This window comes from Mugil cephalus, chromosome 19, assembly GCF_022458985.1.
Source record: "Mugil cephalus isolate CIBA_MC_2020 chromosome 19, CIBA_Mcephalus_1.1, whole genome shotgun sequence".
Taxonomy (NCBI): Eukaryota; Metazoa; Chordata; class Actinopteri; order Mugiliformes; family Mugilidae; genus Mugil; species Mugil cephalus.
In genome coordinates this window covers 14,978,362-14,996,459 of record NC_061788.1, presented here as the reverse complement: position 1 = coordinate 14,996,459, position 18,098 = coordinate 14,978,362, and the positions used below count along the sequence as shown (strand labels likewise).

The 18,098-nt window shown below is 44.6% G+C and overlaps 2 protein-coding genes across 11 annotated transcripts in view; both read right to left on the bottom strand.

Moving 5' to 3' along the window:
• Window positions 1-22: 22 nt before the first annotated feature.
• Window positions 23-2,342, bottom strand: LOC124997069 (eukaryotic translation initiation factor 4E-binding protein 2-like). Its single transcript, XM_047570609.1, has 3 exons — window positions 2,026-2,342; window positions 473-664; window positions 23-368 (listed from the first exon to the last, which is right to left on the bottom strand). The coding sequence occupies exons 1-3, from the start codon at window positions 2,159-2,161 to the stop codon at window positions 337-339; spliced, it is 360 nt and encodes a 119-aa protein (XP_047426565.1). The 5' UTR covers window positions 2,162-2,342; the 3' UTR covers window positions 23-336.
• Window positions 2,343-3,022: 680 nt separating this feature from the next.
• ank1b (ankyrin 1, erythrocytic b) overlaps window positions 3,023-18,098 on the bottom strand; it is a 73,135-nt gene continuing 58,059 nt past the window's right edge. For 3 of the 10 annotated variants that reach the window (XM_047569334.1, XM_047569337.1, XM_047569335.1), the window contains 8 exons: window positions 17,830-17,961; window positions 16,306-16,464; window positions 15,631-15,702; window positions 9,266-9,950; window positions 8,902-9,175; window positions 8,487-8,558; window positions 7,986-8,080; window positions 3,023-7,775 (listed from right to left, as the gene is read on the bottom strand). In XM_047569334.1, coding sequence (XP_047425290.1) covers window positions 8,012-8,080; window positions 8,487-8,558; window positions 8,902-9,175; window positions 9,266-9,950; window positions 15,631-15,702; window positions 16,306-16,464; window positions 17,830-17,961 — 1,463 coding nt within the window. In that variant the 3' untranslated portion in view covers window positions 3,023-7,775; window positions 7,986-8,011. The remainder of the gene's footprint in view (window positions 7,776-7,985; window positions 8,081-8,486; window positions 8,559-8,901; window positions 9,176-9,265; window positions 9,951-15,630; window positions 15,703-16,305; window positions 16,465-17,829; window positions 17,962-18,098) is intronic. The other 7 variants (XM_047569338.1, XM_047569339.1, XM_047569340.1 and 4 more) reach the window with 6 other exon arrangements.

Genomic DNA, 18,098 nt, shown 5'->3' with positions numbered 1-18,098 from the left:
GCAGGTTTATAAACGAGAGCCGCACAGTTCAGTATTTTTTTAATTAGTTTTAAAAAATTAAAGACATTTCTTAAAAGTTATATAAAGAGTCAAATTACATAAAATATCGATTATGTAATTTTAACAAAATGATTGCTTGCTTACTTGTCGAGTAAGTAAATTTTGTGCATCAAATAGTGTCAGACATTTAAAACACATTACAAAAAATACAATCTTTTCAGAACAAATCTGAAAAAAAGTTAAGCCACTGAGTGAGTAGGCTTCTCATTTCGACTGTATATATATATATATTATCCAGTGAGACGAAGCATGTTTCATCCATATAGACGATACTCTTCAGATGTCCATATCGAACTGGGCATCTTCCCCTACAAGAGAAGAATTCATGCAGTTCAGAAGAGGTAAGCACGTGTTACAAACGCATGTACATGTTTGCTCTGTTTTTCACATCACAGGCACTCGTCAAATTTACCTGCGCTCTCCTCGTGAATGCTGTGGTTGGCGTTAGTGGTGGCTCTTTGCTCCGACTGGTTTGTGTCGCTGGAGGAGTCGCGTTTGAGGTCACTGGTGACTCCTGGGATGTCGGGGAGGGTGGGAGGCGTGCGAGCCAGGGGAGACGTCCGACACTGAAGGAGGAACTTCCTGTCGTAAATGATCCTGGTCCCTGCAGGCGACAGGTTTTGTCATACGGAACAATAAAATTTCAAGTGTGCCGCATTAACCCTCCTTAACACCAAATCAAATAACTGTGATCAACTTGATGTTAAAGACTCTAAAATTGTCAAACTAAAATAAATAAATCTGGTATTAATGGCATTACAGAATTCGATCTAGATTATTAAAATAAAATAAAATATCTATGATAACCGTGGTGTTAAATAAAAATAAAAAAGGGAATGTGGTAAACTTCACATTAAACACTTTTACCTAAATAGAAGAATTCCACATTATAACCTGTGTGAGATTCATGTGTTTCCCGTAAACGTGTCCACACATGCAGATGACCAGTTACCCAGTTTTCAGTGACCATGACGCACCCTGAGTGACCCACTTCGGCTTTATCTGTTCAAACCGTCCCACCTGGTGATGTTGTCCAGCACCGTATCAGCTACAACGGACATGTGCGTGGGTGCTGGATTTCCCACCGTTTCGTCCTTTATCACCATAATGGAAGTTTCCCAAGGCCCCACCTCGAGCCATGTGTGGGGAGGGACCTCGCTCAGCAACTTATGTCCACAGAAGAAACCTGCTGCATTTATAACGAACGAGGGAATAACAAGTTCGCCTTCTTTAGAGCTGCCAGTGTGACCAGCCCGAGCCCACACCCAGTAAACACGCTGCTGCTGCTGCTGCTTCTCAACAACAGGCCGCTGTACAAGCAGCACTATAAATAGGATATGACTGAGTCCTACTCCATAAAGTCTCCCTCTGGGTAATGACAATCTGAATCTGCTGCTCTCATCTGACACATGATTCACATTAAGCTGATGGAAGCAGACCATCACACACGCACAGATTCTTTAAATGTATAGATCTAGTGAGAAAACTTTAAATGCTACAGGAGTCTGGTAATGGAGAAAGTGCACTGAGCTGGTTCATTTTTTTTTTTTTACTTGTGGTGGTCTTTAGCCTTTAGGAAGCACCACCACTGTCAAACATTAACAGGAGCAGCATGAGAAGACCTTTAGATTGGCCCCAAATTTATTTCTTTTACAATTAACTGTTTCACCTGGATTTGGACTTAAAGGTGTGCTTCTTAATGTTTTAGCCTCTTTTGTTGCTTGTTTCACCTCAAGGTAACACAGGTACACCAAAGTGGTGAATCAGCATTTTAAGATTGTATAATTTACAAGATAATAACAACATTTCTGCCTGCTGCATATCAATCTATCTTCTAGTTTTCCCATTAAATCAGCTTTTATTTTATTTTACTTTACAAATAATTTCCCTGCGCTTTAATGATCTAATTTAAGTTTCATCTTCTGTTTACGTTAAATCTCCTGACACGAGCCTGTCCGTCGTTACCTCCTGGCGTGGTGCTGAACAGAGTCCCCCCAGGGGTCGTGGAGTAGTCCTGGGGCATGTGGGCTGCGTCGTGGATGGCGACCCGCCTGACGGCAGGGATTTCCCGGCTCCGGGTGGTCTGGCCTCCCGCTGACATCTCTCACGGCGGCGTCTGTCGTTGCTTAAAAAAAAACGTTTTAACGCAACAGAGGCGACGGGATGCGACTCGCAGTGTCGCTTACAGCTCGGACGTCTCGGGTTAAAAGTTGCAGTCGACCCGCATGAGTTAATGCCACCTTGTGCCGCCACGTGGTGTCAGCGAACCCAAAACATCCAGGGAGGGACTTCCTACAAAACAACACGTGGAGCGGACGGCTGCGATTGGCTGCGACCAGGGGGCGTCACTGACCCTGGAAGTTGTAGTTTTTTTTTCTTCTGCTCTGACCTGTCAAACAGGTAATCACTGTACAGAGACGGTTTAAAGCAGGAATTATGGCCATTTTGTAGGTAATTAAAATGAAAAACAACCAAACACAAATGCACAAAAATAACAATATTACTAGAGAAGATTATGGTTAAGGCGGGCAACACTTTATTTTACAAGCTCTTATTCACAGGTCTCTTAAAATCAGATGTACAAATTGTGATGTTTTTGTTTCCCCCTGACGCATAGAAGAATCTGAATTTGAAAAAAATGTGCATTTGTGTTATGTATAACTCAAGTATTCATAATTTCATAGTTTGGGTTGGTTAAAAAATATATATTTTGTAATGATTTTAACCTAAGTGTATGTATACTTTTGATTTTGACGGTAAGTGCAGATAAAACTAGCTGACATACAACGTTATGTTTCCCAAAAAAGTCATAGGCATAGGATGTTGAGAAAAATCAGTAGGTGAAGCTCCAGTAGTGAACGTCACCTACTTGCACTGACTGACAGCTAAAAGCCTCACATTTAGTACTTTTAAGACACAACAAACAGCTGGATTCTATAACAAAAAGCAAGAAGACGCTGCGTTTTTCTGTCACATCTTTGTTTATTAACTCTTGTAAATGGTTTGAGCTGGTGTACAGGGTAAGATGATCTATACATATCTTCATGTCAGAACGATTCTGATTGAAAGGCTTGTATACATATTCACGTCTGTTTGTCCTCTCTCCGGGACAATACAAAAGAAAAGAAAACAAGTGGTCATAGCTACAAAGCCTCTACATTCCCCATGGTGTGGGCGTCGGCCTAGTCTACATAACGCTTAAAGAACATCCATAACAACTGTATGAGGGTGCATAGCATTCTAATTAAATATATTTTGTCATATATTTATACATATATTTTCATAAAAACATCTTCTTTTTTGTGCATGTGCGCAGTTGCATTCCTTAGGATAGAGTAATATGATATTGCGTTTACATTGTCATGTATCCATTCTAAAGGAGTATAGGTGATCTCTATTCTTCGGTAAGTTTTTACAATACTCTTTTTTTTCTGTTTTCTTTTAAATACATTGTCGTAGGTTACACGTCCTCTTGAGTCCCGTGGCCTGGTAAAAACGCTCTCTCTTCTTCCCTCTGATCCAACCAGCATCATCATCATCGTCGTCATCATCATCATCACACACACTTACATACTGTACGCACAAACATGGTGGAGTGCACAGGATCACTGACTGATTTATTCAGATGCTATACCCAGATGATATTAAAAGTTAAAATCCAGCTCAGAGTGGGAAAAAAAAACACATTTACACAACATAAAACTACTACTCAATACATCGTTTGATTTAACTGAGTGTATTTTCTTTTCTCAAACATCACCGACAATCTGTCTTTTCACTGTAAACAAAGAGAGGACTACTTGAAAGTTATAATGCTTAAGATTTTAGTTGTGGCTGATTTGGCGCCACCTGCAGTCTCTGATGGTTAGAACAACTTTTACTGATGGTGGCTATCAGTGGCAACAAACAATTGGGTTTTAAGAGGCTACCAAATTTATGGTTATTAATTAAGAAATAGACAAATGTCCAAGCTAAAAAAAACTGCATGTCTAAAACTGCCCTGCGACTAATGGCCAGCAGGGGGCAAAACCAGATTGAATACAAGTCTGTGAACATTTTTCTAAAGAGTTAACGGTTTCAGTCATGGTTCAAGTTTTCAGTAAAGTATGACATTGACTCACTCTTCAGGCTTATAGGATATAGAAGATATTCCAGGGTATGCCTCAGAGAAAGGATGCCCTGTAATTGCCAAGTCACTACCACTTGAGCTTCATAATTGAAAGTCATGAAGCCCACAAACCAGTGGATGACATCACAGTTGCCACTTTTTTTTTACACTATTATTTTTCCTGATGTTCTAATTATTTGTCTGAATCAATTCCTTCATGCACAAAAGGAAAATGAATATTGGATTAAGGATCGCATGTATTTGGGGCCACTTCCAGTAACAGGGAGTGTGTTTGCCTCAGCTATGGGGGTTTATTGTGATTTAGATTTTTTGGTTTTCCAAGCACAAAGCGTCGATAAATTAATAAAAATATTCAAGTTGCCTCGATTTTATGTGCCACCCTCAACATCCATAAAGGACGTTGCTGAATTTTTTTTTTAATATCTGCTGAATCAGGACCTTACTTTAGTGAAGAGGAGCACTTCAATGATTATTATTTTACATCCAGACTGCCAAGTATATTTAAAGGCTTCACTACGGAAAGGGCTTCTTCATCCCTCCAGATGAGCCGTCATATTCATAATGTATAATCTTAAGAATTATAACTTTAACAAGCGATAAAGTATGCATTTTATGTTCTGAGAGCGCACAGAAAGACTAACATAATGAAAGTGAGTCATTCGAGAGACGGTGGGACGCGCTGCCCTCGGTTACCTAAAAGCTGTGAAGTACACTACACACGGAGCGGGACTTTGGGTTCAGTTAACTGATGATTTGATAAGACACCTCTAAAATAAAAACACTGTACGAGTTGCGTCTGTCTAAAAACCCACAAGAAAGTCCAATTAAAGAACATTCCTCAACATTAATTCTGTTCTCCACTAAAAACACCTTTGGATCTGAATCTGGACAAACACAATCAAGAAAAGGTGTCAGTCGGAGCTGAGCACCGGAGAGGAAGGTTGAGTAGACGTGCGGTCACCGACCACACTCTCAATACTTATCTGTCATTTTTTTTTTTTTGGTTTTCCTTCAATCAAATAATTAACCCTCGCCCACACACACACACACACGCACACATTCCCTCAAACACACACCCTGCTTCACATATCCACAAAACACCCCCTCCACCTCGCATGCATCCCACCCCAAAAGGCCCCAACACCTAATTCCTGGTCCCGTCTTTGAGAGGAGGACTCTGAACTTGAAATTAAAAACAAACAAAAAAAAACAACTCGTTTCTGACAGAGCAGAACTGAAAACCTGAGTGGAGTAACAGTGGAAAACGTGATATGTAGAAAACATGTGCTGTATAAGGATGAGGTTCTCATGCATGGTAAAGTATATGTGCACCCTTGTGATGTGTAACCGATCATTCGCTCGGTGTCTCAGTCATTCAGGCTACAGTAGCGTTTACAGTACTTATGGGATAAATAGTGTGTTGCGAGTTTCAGGAAACGTGTGCTACTGTGATATGACCCCTCCGCGGCGCTGCCGTCAGGTTTCTGCATAAAGTGTTTTCGGAGATGTGGACGGACGGATGGTTTACAGTGTGTCTCTGGACTGGGTGAGACGTGGAAAGAAAAAGACAGGTGGATGTCACCTGATTGGCAGCGGCTAACTCCTTTTACAGGTGTTCCGTGAACACATCCTGGTTTATAATTTGCTACGTTAAGTGCTGAAAAGCAAACGGCCCTCTCAGGCCTCCGCGGCCCCCGCGCTGCTACAGCTGAGTCATCTGATCCTGCATCGCGACGTCCTCTCTGACTCATTCGCTTCAAGGGCGACGAAACCTGACGTCTGCGCAGCAGCAGCAGCAGCAGCAGCAAAGTCAAACTCGAGTGCTGTTGGTCCAGATGGAGTTTGTGTCTTCACCGAGGAGTCTTTTCTTTAGACTTTTCCAAGCCCTGGTTCTTCCTGTTCTTGTATTATTGCTGTGGCAAACGACGCCCTGACCGGGAAGTGATCGTTTTTTTAACTGCGTGATGCGCGTTGTTTAAATGTGTTTTGTGTGCTTTTGCTCGCTCCACGTGCGAGGGCTTCGACGCGTCTTGACGGCTTCACGAGTCTGGGGTCAGTGTTGATAAGACGATCACAGTGCTACCTGTCTGTCCTCGCTGCACACATCCTTCCACAGCAACTCCACGCGTCCGTCCGTCCTCACGCCGATCAGATCCCCCGTGCTCCTTCGTTTCGCTTTGCCTCAAACGGCGACGCACATTCGGACAGCGATGCGCTACAGCCGCGGCGAGCGGGATAAAGAGAGGGAGCACACGGAGCTCTCAACGGTGGGCCTGTAAGATGCTGATGGGAGGGAGAGGCCTGGGATTTCTACTGCATAAAGACTGAGGCTACTGACACGGATTGAGGATCGATTCGACTTAACGCTACTGGGAGTAAACGATGGAAGAGCATCGAGAAAGGGCACAGGGGAGGAAAAAAGTCAAGCTTCGCATCCGCTCGGAGCCGTCGGAGCGGCCGGCGGCCTTTCCCAAAGAAGAACATCCCCCCCCCTGAAAACACAAGGTTCAGTTGTCTACTGGAGTCGAAGGGAGCCGAAGGTGGACGTGTTCCAAAGAAACGAACAACAAGAAGCGAGCGTCAGCACACGCAGGACAAGAACTCACAAGCGAAAGGAGAGAGTGGGGAGGGGAGGTGTGGGGGGTAGGGGGGAGAGAGAGGAGGAGGAGGAGGAGGGGGAGGAGGAGGGCGGGAAGCACGGCGGCTTTCTCATTCCGGCGCTGAGCACGCCGTTAACACCACGGGGACGACGAACCAATCATGAGGCGAGGGCTCAGCGCCAAGCCAGAAGCAGATAACACATGCGGCAGAGGAGAGAGTACACGCGCGCACACACATACACGCACACCGACACATGTCCACGTAGCTTAGAGTGCATATATCACATTGAGAGTAATAGGGGAAAGGGTCCGGTGACAGAAGCGTCGGTGGGCTCAGCGCAGGCGCAGCTGTTTGCACGACCATCCATTGAGGGACTGTTTTTTTTTTTCTTTTTTTTTTTGGCTGAAGTGTTGTTGGACTCAACTCGCTGAAACAAACCACTCCAGCTGGAGGGGAGGGGGGGTGGTGGTGGTGGTGGTGGTGGCGGGGGAGGTCCTTAAAAAGGCCTGCGACCCATGCGCGGGCCGGCCCCGTACCTCGCACCCCTTCAGTTCGTAGATAATGACAGTTCAAAAGGTCAAAGGGCATGCACCAGCAGTCATCATGCGATTACAGTTCACAGGAAGCACTTTGTTGCTTTTTTTTTCTTTGTCGTTTTACTAACATTTATACCGTTGTTGTTGTTTTTTGTTGTTTTTTTTTTATAAAAAAAAAAGATTCATGCCTTACTCTGGTTGATATTTTTCTTTACAAATGTTATAAAACTACAAGTTTCTTCTTCTTTTTGTTTTTTTTTTTTCTCCCCTTCCTCTTCTTTTGTTTTGTGGTGCTCCATGGTCACAGGTTGAGGATGATTCTGTTTGTCATTTTATAGTTCACACTTGTCCTCCTCCTCCTCCTCCTCCTCCTCCTCCTCCTCTGCTCATTTTCCTCTCCGGTCCGGTCGTGGTTTAGCGGAGGATGTTTTGGCAGTGGCTTTCCGGTCCTGGAAAACAGAGCCAGGTGGCATTAATGCGCACGACACTCGATTCACTCGGCCTTCTAGAAAAGGTGTAGTGACTGACAAACTCTAGTGTTTTTAATCTTGAACATCATTTTACTAGTAGACTATTAGGCTCTAACAGAGTCCAGTAGGTTGCCATACAGGAATTTTCCAAGCACTGGGATGCACAAGTGCTTGCCGTGTGTCCCGTACCTGGAGGACTGGGTAGTAAGTGTATTTCAGTGTTTAATTCTCCGCAGACTGGTGCGCTGTACTGACTGAGCGCCCTTTCTCACATCCACCCCTACCTGGAGCAAGGAGGGAGGGAGGAGGGAAGGAAACAACACTCGGACCGGTTAAACCGCTGAAGCCTCTACATGGAAGCAGAGCAGGAAACTAACTCAGTCTGTCCACCGGCCAGCTACTGAGGCCTCTTTACCGCCTGTCTAAACCAGCCAGGTCACAGCGTCTTGCCAATGAAGTCACAATTTTCAAGATATTGCACATTTTAACAGAGCAGACGCCTCGTTTTTTTCCAATTATATTCTTTACGACCAACATCTGGCTGGTGGCTGCTGTTAATTTCCCACCCTTTTCTTTTTTTTTTTTTTTTTGCCAGACTATGTGACTGATTAACAGTGCAAAGTTGTGTGCTTGGGTTAGCAATGTTCGGGTGCGACTCAGCGGAAAACGGTGCAAACGCGACCGACCCACCTTCCTGACGAGCGTAGTTCCGCGCTCCTCAACGAACTGCGTCTCAGCGGCGTAGTCCTCCCTCTCTTGCCTCTGTGAAAAGACACAAACGTGAGTTCATCAGTCGTCTGCGGCCGTCAGAGAGGCCCAACAGCGGCGAAAGCTATCCGGGGATTTTTCGCGGATGTGTCGCGCCGCACAACGCATCCCCCCCGGGCCTGGTTCTGATAACTAAATGATCAATCATCGCTTTTGATGATTGCTGAGCTGAGCGGTTAAAACTGTCGATGATCACGATCAAATAAATAAAATTCAATGACTTTCTTTCAATTTGATAATTGAAAAAAACAAAAAAAAAAAAGAGGAAAAGATGGAGAAAGATGTTTTCCCCCCTCCAGGCTCAGGAAGCGGCGGGTGGTCGGCGCGGCAACCTGACCTGGCCCCGCCTCTGCTCCTGTTGCCAGGCTCCCTGGCCCGCCTCCTGGTGAGAGAAGCCCAGCCCCTTGTCAAAGGGCTGCGTGCCCTGCAGGAGGCGCCCGCGCAGCACATGTGAGTAACCCGTGTCACACACCGGAGTCAGCAGAGCCTCCTGGGCCACGTGCAAGCCTGGCACGCCGCCGCCGTCGCGTCCCGGCGACACCGAGCCCACCCAGCTCTGCAGGGAGTCCTTGTCTGGTAAATAGGGTTGAAATGCTCCACCTCCAACCACCCTGGAGCAAAAGGAGAGAGACGGAAAATGAGCTAATGGATATTCTCGGCCCTTGAAGTGGAAAAGAAGACTGCACTTGTGGGCGGCGTACCGGTTGTCTCCGTTGTGCTCCGTGGCTCGACTCAATCCCGAAATCTCGCAGCGCTGGGCGTACACCTGCTGGCCTGCAACAACAGAAATCCCTTCCACTGAGCCCAGCCCTACACCTCCACCTCCTCCTTTTATTCCTCCTCCTCCCGCAGCCGCCGCCGCCGCCGCCGCCGCCGCCTCCCCTCTCCTCGCGTCCAACCTCTGACCTCCCAGCTGGCCGTTCAGATTGACCTTGGGCACGGCGCCACTGGCCCTCACCCTGTCCCTTTCTGCCAGCGCACTCGCCGTGCACTCCTGTGGCGCCTCCTCCTCCTCCACCTCCCCTTCCTCCTCCTCCTCCTCCTCCTCCTCCTCCTCCAGCTCCATGATGGAGCCGCTGGCCCCGCTGGCTCCGCTGCTCGGGCGGCCCAAGCTGCAGGGCAGGGAGAGCGTGGCGCCCTCCGAGTCGTCGGCCCGGCTGCTGCCCTCCAGCGACGAGTCCTCCACGGTGACCAGCGAGGGGCTGACCCCGGCCGGCCACACCTGAACGTCCGACATCTCCATCAGAGTGTCCTCCTCCGTGGTGGCGATGGGGGCGCACTCGAGGCTGGAGACTTCCTGCCAGTAGGGCTCCACGCCCAGCGGAGAGGGCAGGCTGTACTGCATGGAGGCCGGGGACAGAAGCTCCTCCTGCACCAGCCCATAACCTGGAGGGAAGACAGGGGGGAGACAAGAGAAAGACTAACACCAAGCAGGCACCCCGGGGAGGGGGAGGATGTGGAGGTGATGGGTCGACTGTTTCTCCATCCAGGGAAACAGTGGGGCTCAGCCGTGTCCCAATACACCCAGAGAGACTATCTTTGTTTGGATGTCTAATTTGGAATCAGGATGTCCTCCATTTGATTTCTTTCAGTCTGATAACAAAGATAATGTTTGATGCAACGGAGGAGTTAAGGTGATTGGGACACAGCGCTATGTGTGAGGTGAGGGTTCAGTGTATCATCCGTTGTTTGCCAAGTGAATGATGCAGGTCTCTGGCTTGTCGCCACGTCAAAGTGAAGTGAGTTGTTTCTTGGTAAGAGAAAACAAAGGCGAGTGTAGAGTTGTGTGTCATGGGGTTGGCGCGATAATCGTTTCTCAGAGAAGCATACATCGACTAGAAGCTTAACTCTCTTTGTAACATCTATTCCAATTAGCTTCCAGCATCACGATCACATCAGGAGTTCTTTAAGAACCTTTCAAAGATGAATGAGCATCACAGTAACAGATACGTTGATCGGACAGTTTTATTTATATTTATATAATTTATGACAGTTTAGTTAGAAGATGACTGCAGCGGTGATACGAGCACCAAACCTTTAACAAAACTCTTATCGTTCCAACCCCAGTCAGAGGCCCCTGTCTGGGAGTTCGCAGCATCTTGCAGATTCTCCGGAGGAAAATGCAAGTTGCTGTTGCTGTTGTGTTCTCCTGCACAGTGTCAGAGTCATGCATTTTTGGACCCCAAGCATCCAAATAAAAGTCACTGTACACACACACACACGCATACACACACAAAAATGTACACACACTTCAGACACAACTGTTACATTCAAAAACATTTGTCAACCTATGTTGTTGTTCTAGTAGTTCAACCACAGAGCTGAAGCATGAACCTTTATCAATTATAGTTTAAGTTTCTTAACCAGATTCAGTAAAACTTAATCGATTATGTACAGAATAAATGTAACCATGCGCTCATATAACGTTACGATATCGACACGATCTTATTAACATACTATTTGGCCAGAATAGTTGCCGAAGTCATGTGTTTAGTGTTAGTGTTGCTTTTAAGGTGTATTATAAACTGCCCATATGAGCATTTGACACAAATACAGATACATGTACAATGATAAGACATAACATTATGACCTTATATTGTCCCTTGTGCCTCCGAAACAGTTGGGATTCATCAGAGAATGGACATGGGTCTTATGAGGATGTCCTGTGGTGTCTGGTAACAAGATATAGTAAGTGGGGGCCTTTGGATCCTATGGGTTGAGGGGAGGGGCCTCTGTAGATCATCCCACAGATACTTGATCAGTCTGAGATCTGGTGAATTTGAAGGCCAGGTCAACACTTTGTGCTGTTCTTCATGTTTTTTGAGTTGTTCCTAAACTCTTTTGGTGTGTGTGTCTGTGTCAGGCTGCATCCTGCTGGGGATGTCTGCTGCTATCAAGGAGTGTCACTGCTATAGGGTGGTGGGGGTGCCTGGTCTGGTCTAGGTGGGTGCTACATGTCTAAGTAACATCCACATAAATACCAGGTCCAAAGGTTTCCCAGCAGAACATTGTATTGTCACAAGATGATCAGTGTTATTCACTTCACTTGTCAGTGGTCATAATGTTCTGCCTGATCAGTGTATTTAGGATATTTTTTATTTTTATATGTTACATTAATAATTTAATTATTTTGCTCCTATGTTTCACCTGATTTACGCCTACATACAGGCTATAGTCCTGCATGTTATCTGAATGTTTGGACTATTTTATATATTTTAACACGAAGAAATATAATATGTATCTATACATTAGTCTTATTTAAACCTAACCCATTAATGAAAGATCAGCTGTGAGGCTTATTTATTATATCCTCTGTTCTGTATACGCTCTCAGCTATACCCTTATCTAAGTATATCTGAATATAATAAATAATGTATAAACTTTGTACACTTTATCAGGATACTTCATATTAAATACTTGTTCTATTCATCTAGAACTGCTATTAAAAACACAAGGACACACAGACACACACAATCAAATACACAAACACACATGGAATTCTCATATCATATATTAATACTGTCGTTCAGATTTAATGATAAAAGCTTTATTTGTTCTCTGGACCTCATCAGGATTGTCGGGTTTGTAATTTGTCTACTATTAATATTTCAATACTACATTATGCACTAATGAGACATTTAAAAATGAGCTATTGCATAGAATTATTTTGGAGAATTAACATTTTTATACAAATCGTTATCATGATTGTAATTCAACACGAGAGAAATATTCAATAATCGTCCCACTCATCATTTATGTTCCCTCTGTGAGGCTTATGAATCATATTTTGATCCTTAGTAACGCTTGAAACGATCACATTTTGGCACTTAGGTGGCAGGTGTGGATTGGGGACTGCATGATTAATCAATAATGTGGGTAGATAAATCACGAGAGTTCAGATGAATGATACAAGGCTGAATCAAAGAGTGAAGAAGTATTTCACCCACATTCAGTGTTAAGATGTGTCTTCATTTATAATGGAAACCAAAGGGGCAGTGTGTGGTAATACTTTCCTATCCTCAGCTCAGCTAGATTCCTCCACCAGTAACAGAAAAATGAGTCTAACCATATAATCACAAAACTGCTTTGTCCTTATATTTAATGATGCTCTGATGTTCTGCTGTGGAAACAAAACAAACAGGTAGTTTAATGTTAGCACAGCATCAAGTTACTAAAAGGTTAAGTCTCTAGTAAGTCGTCTAGTAATCGAATGATGAAAATGAACTGGTCCACGTTAAATGAACTAAGTGTATCCTCTGTTCTTAGAGTATAAATGTCTGTTGTCTATGAAGACTGTTAACTGAAAAGCATTAGTGGGTGAAATAGCTCTTTACTCTAAGCGCTTGTCAGTTTATGCGCTAATGAACCGAGCATGTGTGTGTGTTTCTGGGATGGCATTCGGGGCCAGGGTGGTCAGAGGTGGCGTCAGAATGAGGTGAACGGGGAGAAATGAGTTTAGGATGAGAGTTAGAATGAGTTCGATGGATGCGGCTTAGCCTTTCCCTTCACTCCTGCCGTTTGAACACAAAACACGCACGCACGGTGTCAGAGGCACAACATGTAGTGAAGCACAAATGAACTCCACGGAGAAGACGACACGCGGCACAGCACACGATTCACTGTTCACGCACACGCACATATAAACGCACTGCACTCACGCACAAAATGGTTAAAACACTTTTGGACTCACAGGGTGTTACTCGAACGCACAGAAAACATCACACTCACACCCAAAACAATACACAAACGCACACCTCACAGCAATATCCCTGCTGGCAGATAATGTTCAGCGTTAGCAGTGAGTCTGTTATCAGACGTGGGCAAAAACTTGTTCGATTTACTTTTAAATAATTACACGATGACCATCTTTTCTCCCAACTACACAAAACTGGCATCGATAATTTTGCCCACGTGTGAAAGCGACGTGTCACATCAACACTGCACGTTGAACATTATGTGTTACGCAGCTGATCATGTGTTAACAGCGCAGCATTAAAAAAAAACACACCATTAATATTACAGGAAAAGAAAATAAATAAATAACTGTTTGTTAATATAGCATTAAAAACAAGACTGAAATAGACCCATTGAACAGAGAAAACATTTTACATCGTGAAGAAAACTTGATACATTGAAAGCATGCCATGCACATAGAGATGTCATATCCAGAAACAGCACACAGCAAACTTTATTTCAAGAAACTCTCTCTCACACACACACACACACACACACACACACACACACACACACACACACACACACACACCACTGTACAGACAAAAATCAGGTAGACCTGGGCAAAAATTTATTTTAAAATACTGTATCATACTAAGGCTACTTCATCTTGCAATAGTGATGCAGTGGACGGGTTGGGTCATAGAAAATTAGATATTAGAGTCTTAAAAAAGAATTAAATACGTCCGCTTGTTTTTTCTAGACAAAGTTCTGAGACCAACTTTGCAGGTAAATTGAATTTCAGGAGCGACGTGGAGCATCAGCAGCGGTGGACCTTCGTGAGCGCTAGTACCAGATGCTCCATCAGTCTGATCGAGCATCTCGGCGGCACGTAGAAAACAATGCGCACTGCTGCTGCCGCACAACTCCCAAGTAATGGGTGCGATCTGGAGGAATACAATAAACTGAGACGTATCAGTCCGTGGGTTGATGTGTGTTATCACTGCAAATTAACTTCTCCAGGAAGCGATCGCAAGCGGGCTAAGATTGACCTCTCTAATCGGTATCAGGTCAAGTAATTTGTTTACACCAGACCAAACGAGGTAAACACTTATGTGTATATTACCACAATGGTAATATACACTCAGGTGTAGGTGTCTATCGATGCATCACTTTATCTTGCAAGATATATTAAACATTTATAATAATGAGACAAAAAACGTCACAAACACAGTCCCTGCAAGCTGAGCTGAGAAAAATCTCTGACGAACTAGTTCTGCTGCTAATTGCTGACGCCCAGGTCTGAAACACACACACACACACACACACAAACACACGCAAACAAACAAACAATCGCACACACGCACAGTGTCCCAGCAAAGCATGCAGCATGCACATGCACAAACTGTAGTACACACACAGAGCTGGATTAAAAGAGGAGGAGAGGGTCCCCACTCGACTGAACGAGGGAGGAGCGCGGGAAAATAAGATGACAAGAGAAGAGGAGGCCCAGAGGTCAACATGAGGTCATATGAGGTCAGAGGTCGGACAGGAAGAGCTGTGAGGAAGAAGAGCAGGAGACGGGAGCGGGAGGAGGAGGAGGAGGAGTGGGAGGAGGAGGAGGAGGAGGAGGAGCAGGGCGGCTGGGCAGCAGATATGACATGTCACAGGTTCAGAGTAAAGTAGACAGAGAGCAGGCCCCGAGGAAAAGACTAAATTTCTAGACAGCTACAACATTGCAGTTATGGCACAATGTCTGCGGTCGATCATGCACAACTGGACAGGGGAAATTTTGTCTTGTTCTCGGGGAAGAAAAGAGAGAAAGGAAGAGGGGTAGAAACAAGGTATGAAGGCCCAAACCACACTATTATCTTTATAACACTCTGAGCTAATGTATCCATCCCAGACAAACACACACACAGGCATGAACGCACACACACGTATGTATGTGTGCACGCACAGCTACACAATCACCCGTTATATAATCTAAACAATCCCAAATATTCATCATTAATAAAAATAAAAAAATAGGAATTAACGACTCCCCATACGCTGGACCTACAACTTTATTCTAAAAAAGTCTTACAGGAGCTGCCCTCATCTCTCATATCACTTAAGAAGAACAGGAACCATCATGTTCATGGGCTTTTAATATGAGGTGTGGAAAACTGGAACTGAAAATAAATGACCAGTGCCCCAGTGAGGAATGCACAGAGGCGGTGTTACTGCATGCTGCCGAGAGGCTGGGTTCACCGTGGAGGAATGACACCATTCCTCAGATTCCCCAAAAACACCATTTGAGACTCATCCTCATTTACCATCATCATCATCATCATCATCATCACGTCATGAGCAGCAAACCACCATGCAGCCCAGGTTCCCTCCAACTTACCCCTTCTGAAAAACGGGGGTCTAATAACGCGTGGCTTGTGCATTAGGCGCGGTTGCCTTGTGTCCGTGATCTCTTGTGGGGCAACAGAGACAAGGTAAGAAGGCTGTTACCCAGACTCGGGGGAAGGAAGGAAGGAGAGGGAGTTTCAGAGGTGGAAAGTAACTGAGAACAACAGCTCACCTCGCTGTGCTGGAGAATTTGGGCTCAGATTTGGAGCAGCGATGACTATATTAGCTGTAGTGACTAATACGTACGAGGGACAAATTGTAACAGTTTCTTTAACACCGAATCCCCTTTGTACCATTTGTTTGCATCTCCTATTAAATAACCTCTCTGCAAAGGGTAACAGGTACCCCAAATACTGGTGACACTATACTGGACTTATTAAGCCTCGGATTAACGTTGCTTCCAGACTGTTTTTTTGTTTTTTTATACAGGAAATTTCTCTTAAAACTTTCCATTTCTGATCATTAACGATCAAATAACATAATTACTGCATATTTCAATTTCAAAGCTATTACAGTCAAACGGTTTTAAACCTTAGATTTAAATGCGATCATTTAAATGTTTGTCTCGCTTTAAGCTAGGTTTATACATCTACGTGCACATAAGATTTCGACTCGTCTGAATCTCGCATGCCTTGCGCGTCCTGCTCGGTGGTGTTGCGTGTCTTACCATTAATGACACTGGGCGACAGGAAGGTGGAGTCGCGGTCGCTGAGTCGACAGGCGCCCTCCTCTGACGAACCGGGCACTGGCTGCGGAGCCTGACCCTCCAGGGAGGTTACGATGTCTGCGCGATCAATGTTCCTCAGAGCAGTGTAGAGGCTCTCCACTGAGAGGAGGAAAGAGAAACAGACCGAGGGAGGGACGGTGCACAAGGACAAAAGTGAGAGAAGGACACAGAGAGAGTCAGTGAAGATGGATCATTAGAAACTGTAACACTCAGATTGACTTAAACCTACATCGCAGAGGTTCTGTCGCGCCCTTCTGGCGGTGAGAGTAATTACACGAACACTGTCCAGACTCCAGGACATACACTCACCTGCCACTTTATTAGGTACACCTGTTCAATTTCTTGTTAACACAAATAGCCAATAGCTAAGAACAGGAAACTGAGACTACAACTCACACAGGCTCACCAACACTGGACAATAGAAGATCTGAAAAACGTTACCTGGTCTGACGAGTCTCGATTTCAGTGGTGACATTCAGATGTCAGGGTCAGAATCTGGTGTAAACAACATGAAAGCATGGATCCATCCTGCCTTGTATCAACGGTTCAGGCTGGTGGCGGTGGTGTAATGGTGTGGGGGATATTTTCTTGGAACACTTTGGGCCCCTTAGTACAAACTGAGCATGGTTTAAATGCCACAGTCTACCTGAGTATTGTTGCTGACCATGTCCATCCCTTTATGACCACAGTGCACCCATCTTCTGATGGCTACTTCCAGCAGGATAATGCACCATGTCACAAAGCTCATATCATCTCAAACTGCTTTCTTGAACACGATAATGAGTTCACTGTATTCCAACGGCCTCCACAGTCACCAGATCTCAATCCAACAGAGCACCTTTGTGATGTGGTGGAACAGGAGATTGGCATCATAGATGTGTGTTGAAACTATGCCAATAAGAATTAAGGCAGTTCTGAAGGCAAAAGTGTACCTAATAAAGTGGCTGGTGAGTGTATGCCTGCAGCCTTTAAGCCTCTTCTTTAAGCATCACAAACCTTTTTTGGACACGTTTCAGGTGTAGTTTCATTACTCATGACCGTGAGATTTGGTAAATTCATAGAACATTTGCATGTTGCATTTGAAACTTTCAACCTGCTCTTTAACTTCCTCTGTCTCTGTGGCCACTCCCCAGCAAACGACTAACAACAAAATAAATGAATGACTGTGCTGTTCACATTGGGAGCACATTTTTAGCAAACTGCCATCTAAACTAAAAGTTCACTGAATTAATGCATGAAATTACAGATGATGATCAATGAATCTACCCTAAAAAATTAAAAAATGTGGTGATTCAAAAGCTGAAGTATTAATGGTATTAATGGTCTTTTTTCCTACAATGAAAGTAGATTAATGGACGTCAGCCGCAGACAGAACACTTTAAGTAGCTCAGGTCTGAAGTGCATGAACTGTAAAACACACAGCTTCACTAATATATTTTTTTTTACTCATACGTCGTTACTCACTCTTGGCCCTTTTGCCCTCTCTGCTGGCCCACAAATTGAGAAGGGCAGAGCTCTGGTCCAGCAGGGAGTTTGGATTCTCCACACGGATCCTATTGATGTCGTCCACACCAAACTGAAGCTCTCTTGCCAGCTCTGGTGGAAGAACAGGCAAAGTGTATGAACAGATACAAATACAGCAGACAAGTAAATAAAAAAAGGATCACTGATATATGAGGTGAGTGGTGTTTTGTTTTTGATATTTTGTGATGTCACAGGTGAAAGCCAATAGT

Excerpts from the sequence above, each read along its gene's own strand:
- LOC124997069 (XM_047570609.1), bottom strand. The coding sequence starts at position 2,161 with ATGTCAGCGGGAGGCCAGACCACCCGGAGCCGGGAAATCCCTGCCGTC. Across the intron at positions 665-2,025 it reads GTTCAGCACCACGCCAGGAG|GGACCAGGATCATTTACGAC; the intron begins GTAACGACGGAC and ends TGTCGCCTGCAG. Across the intron at positions 369-472 it reads CATTCACGAGGAGAGCGCAG|GGGAAGATGCCCAGTTCGAT; the intron begins GTAAATTTGACG and ends CTTCTCTTGTAG.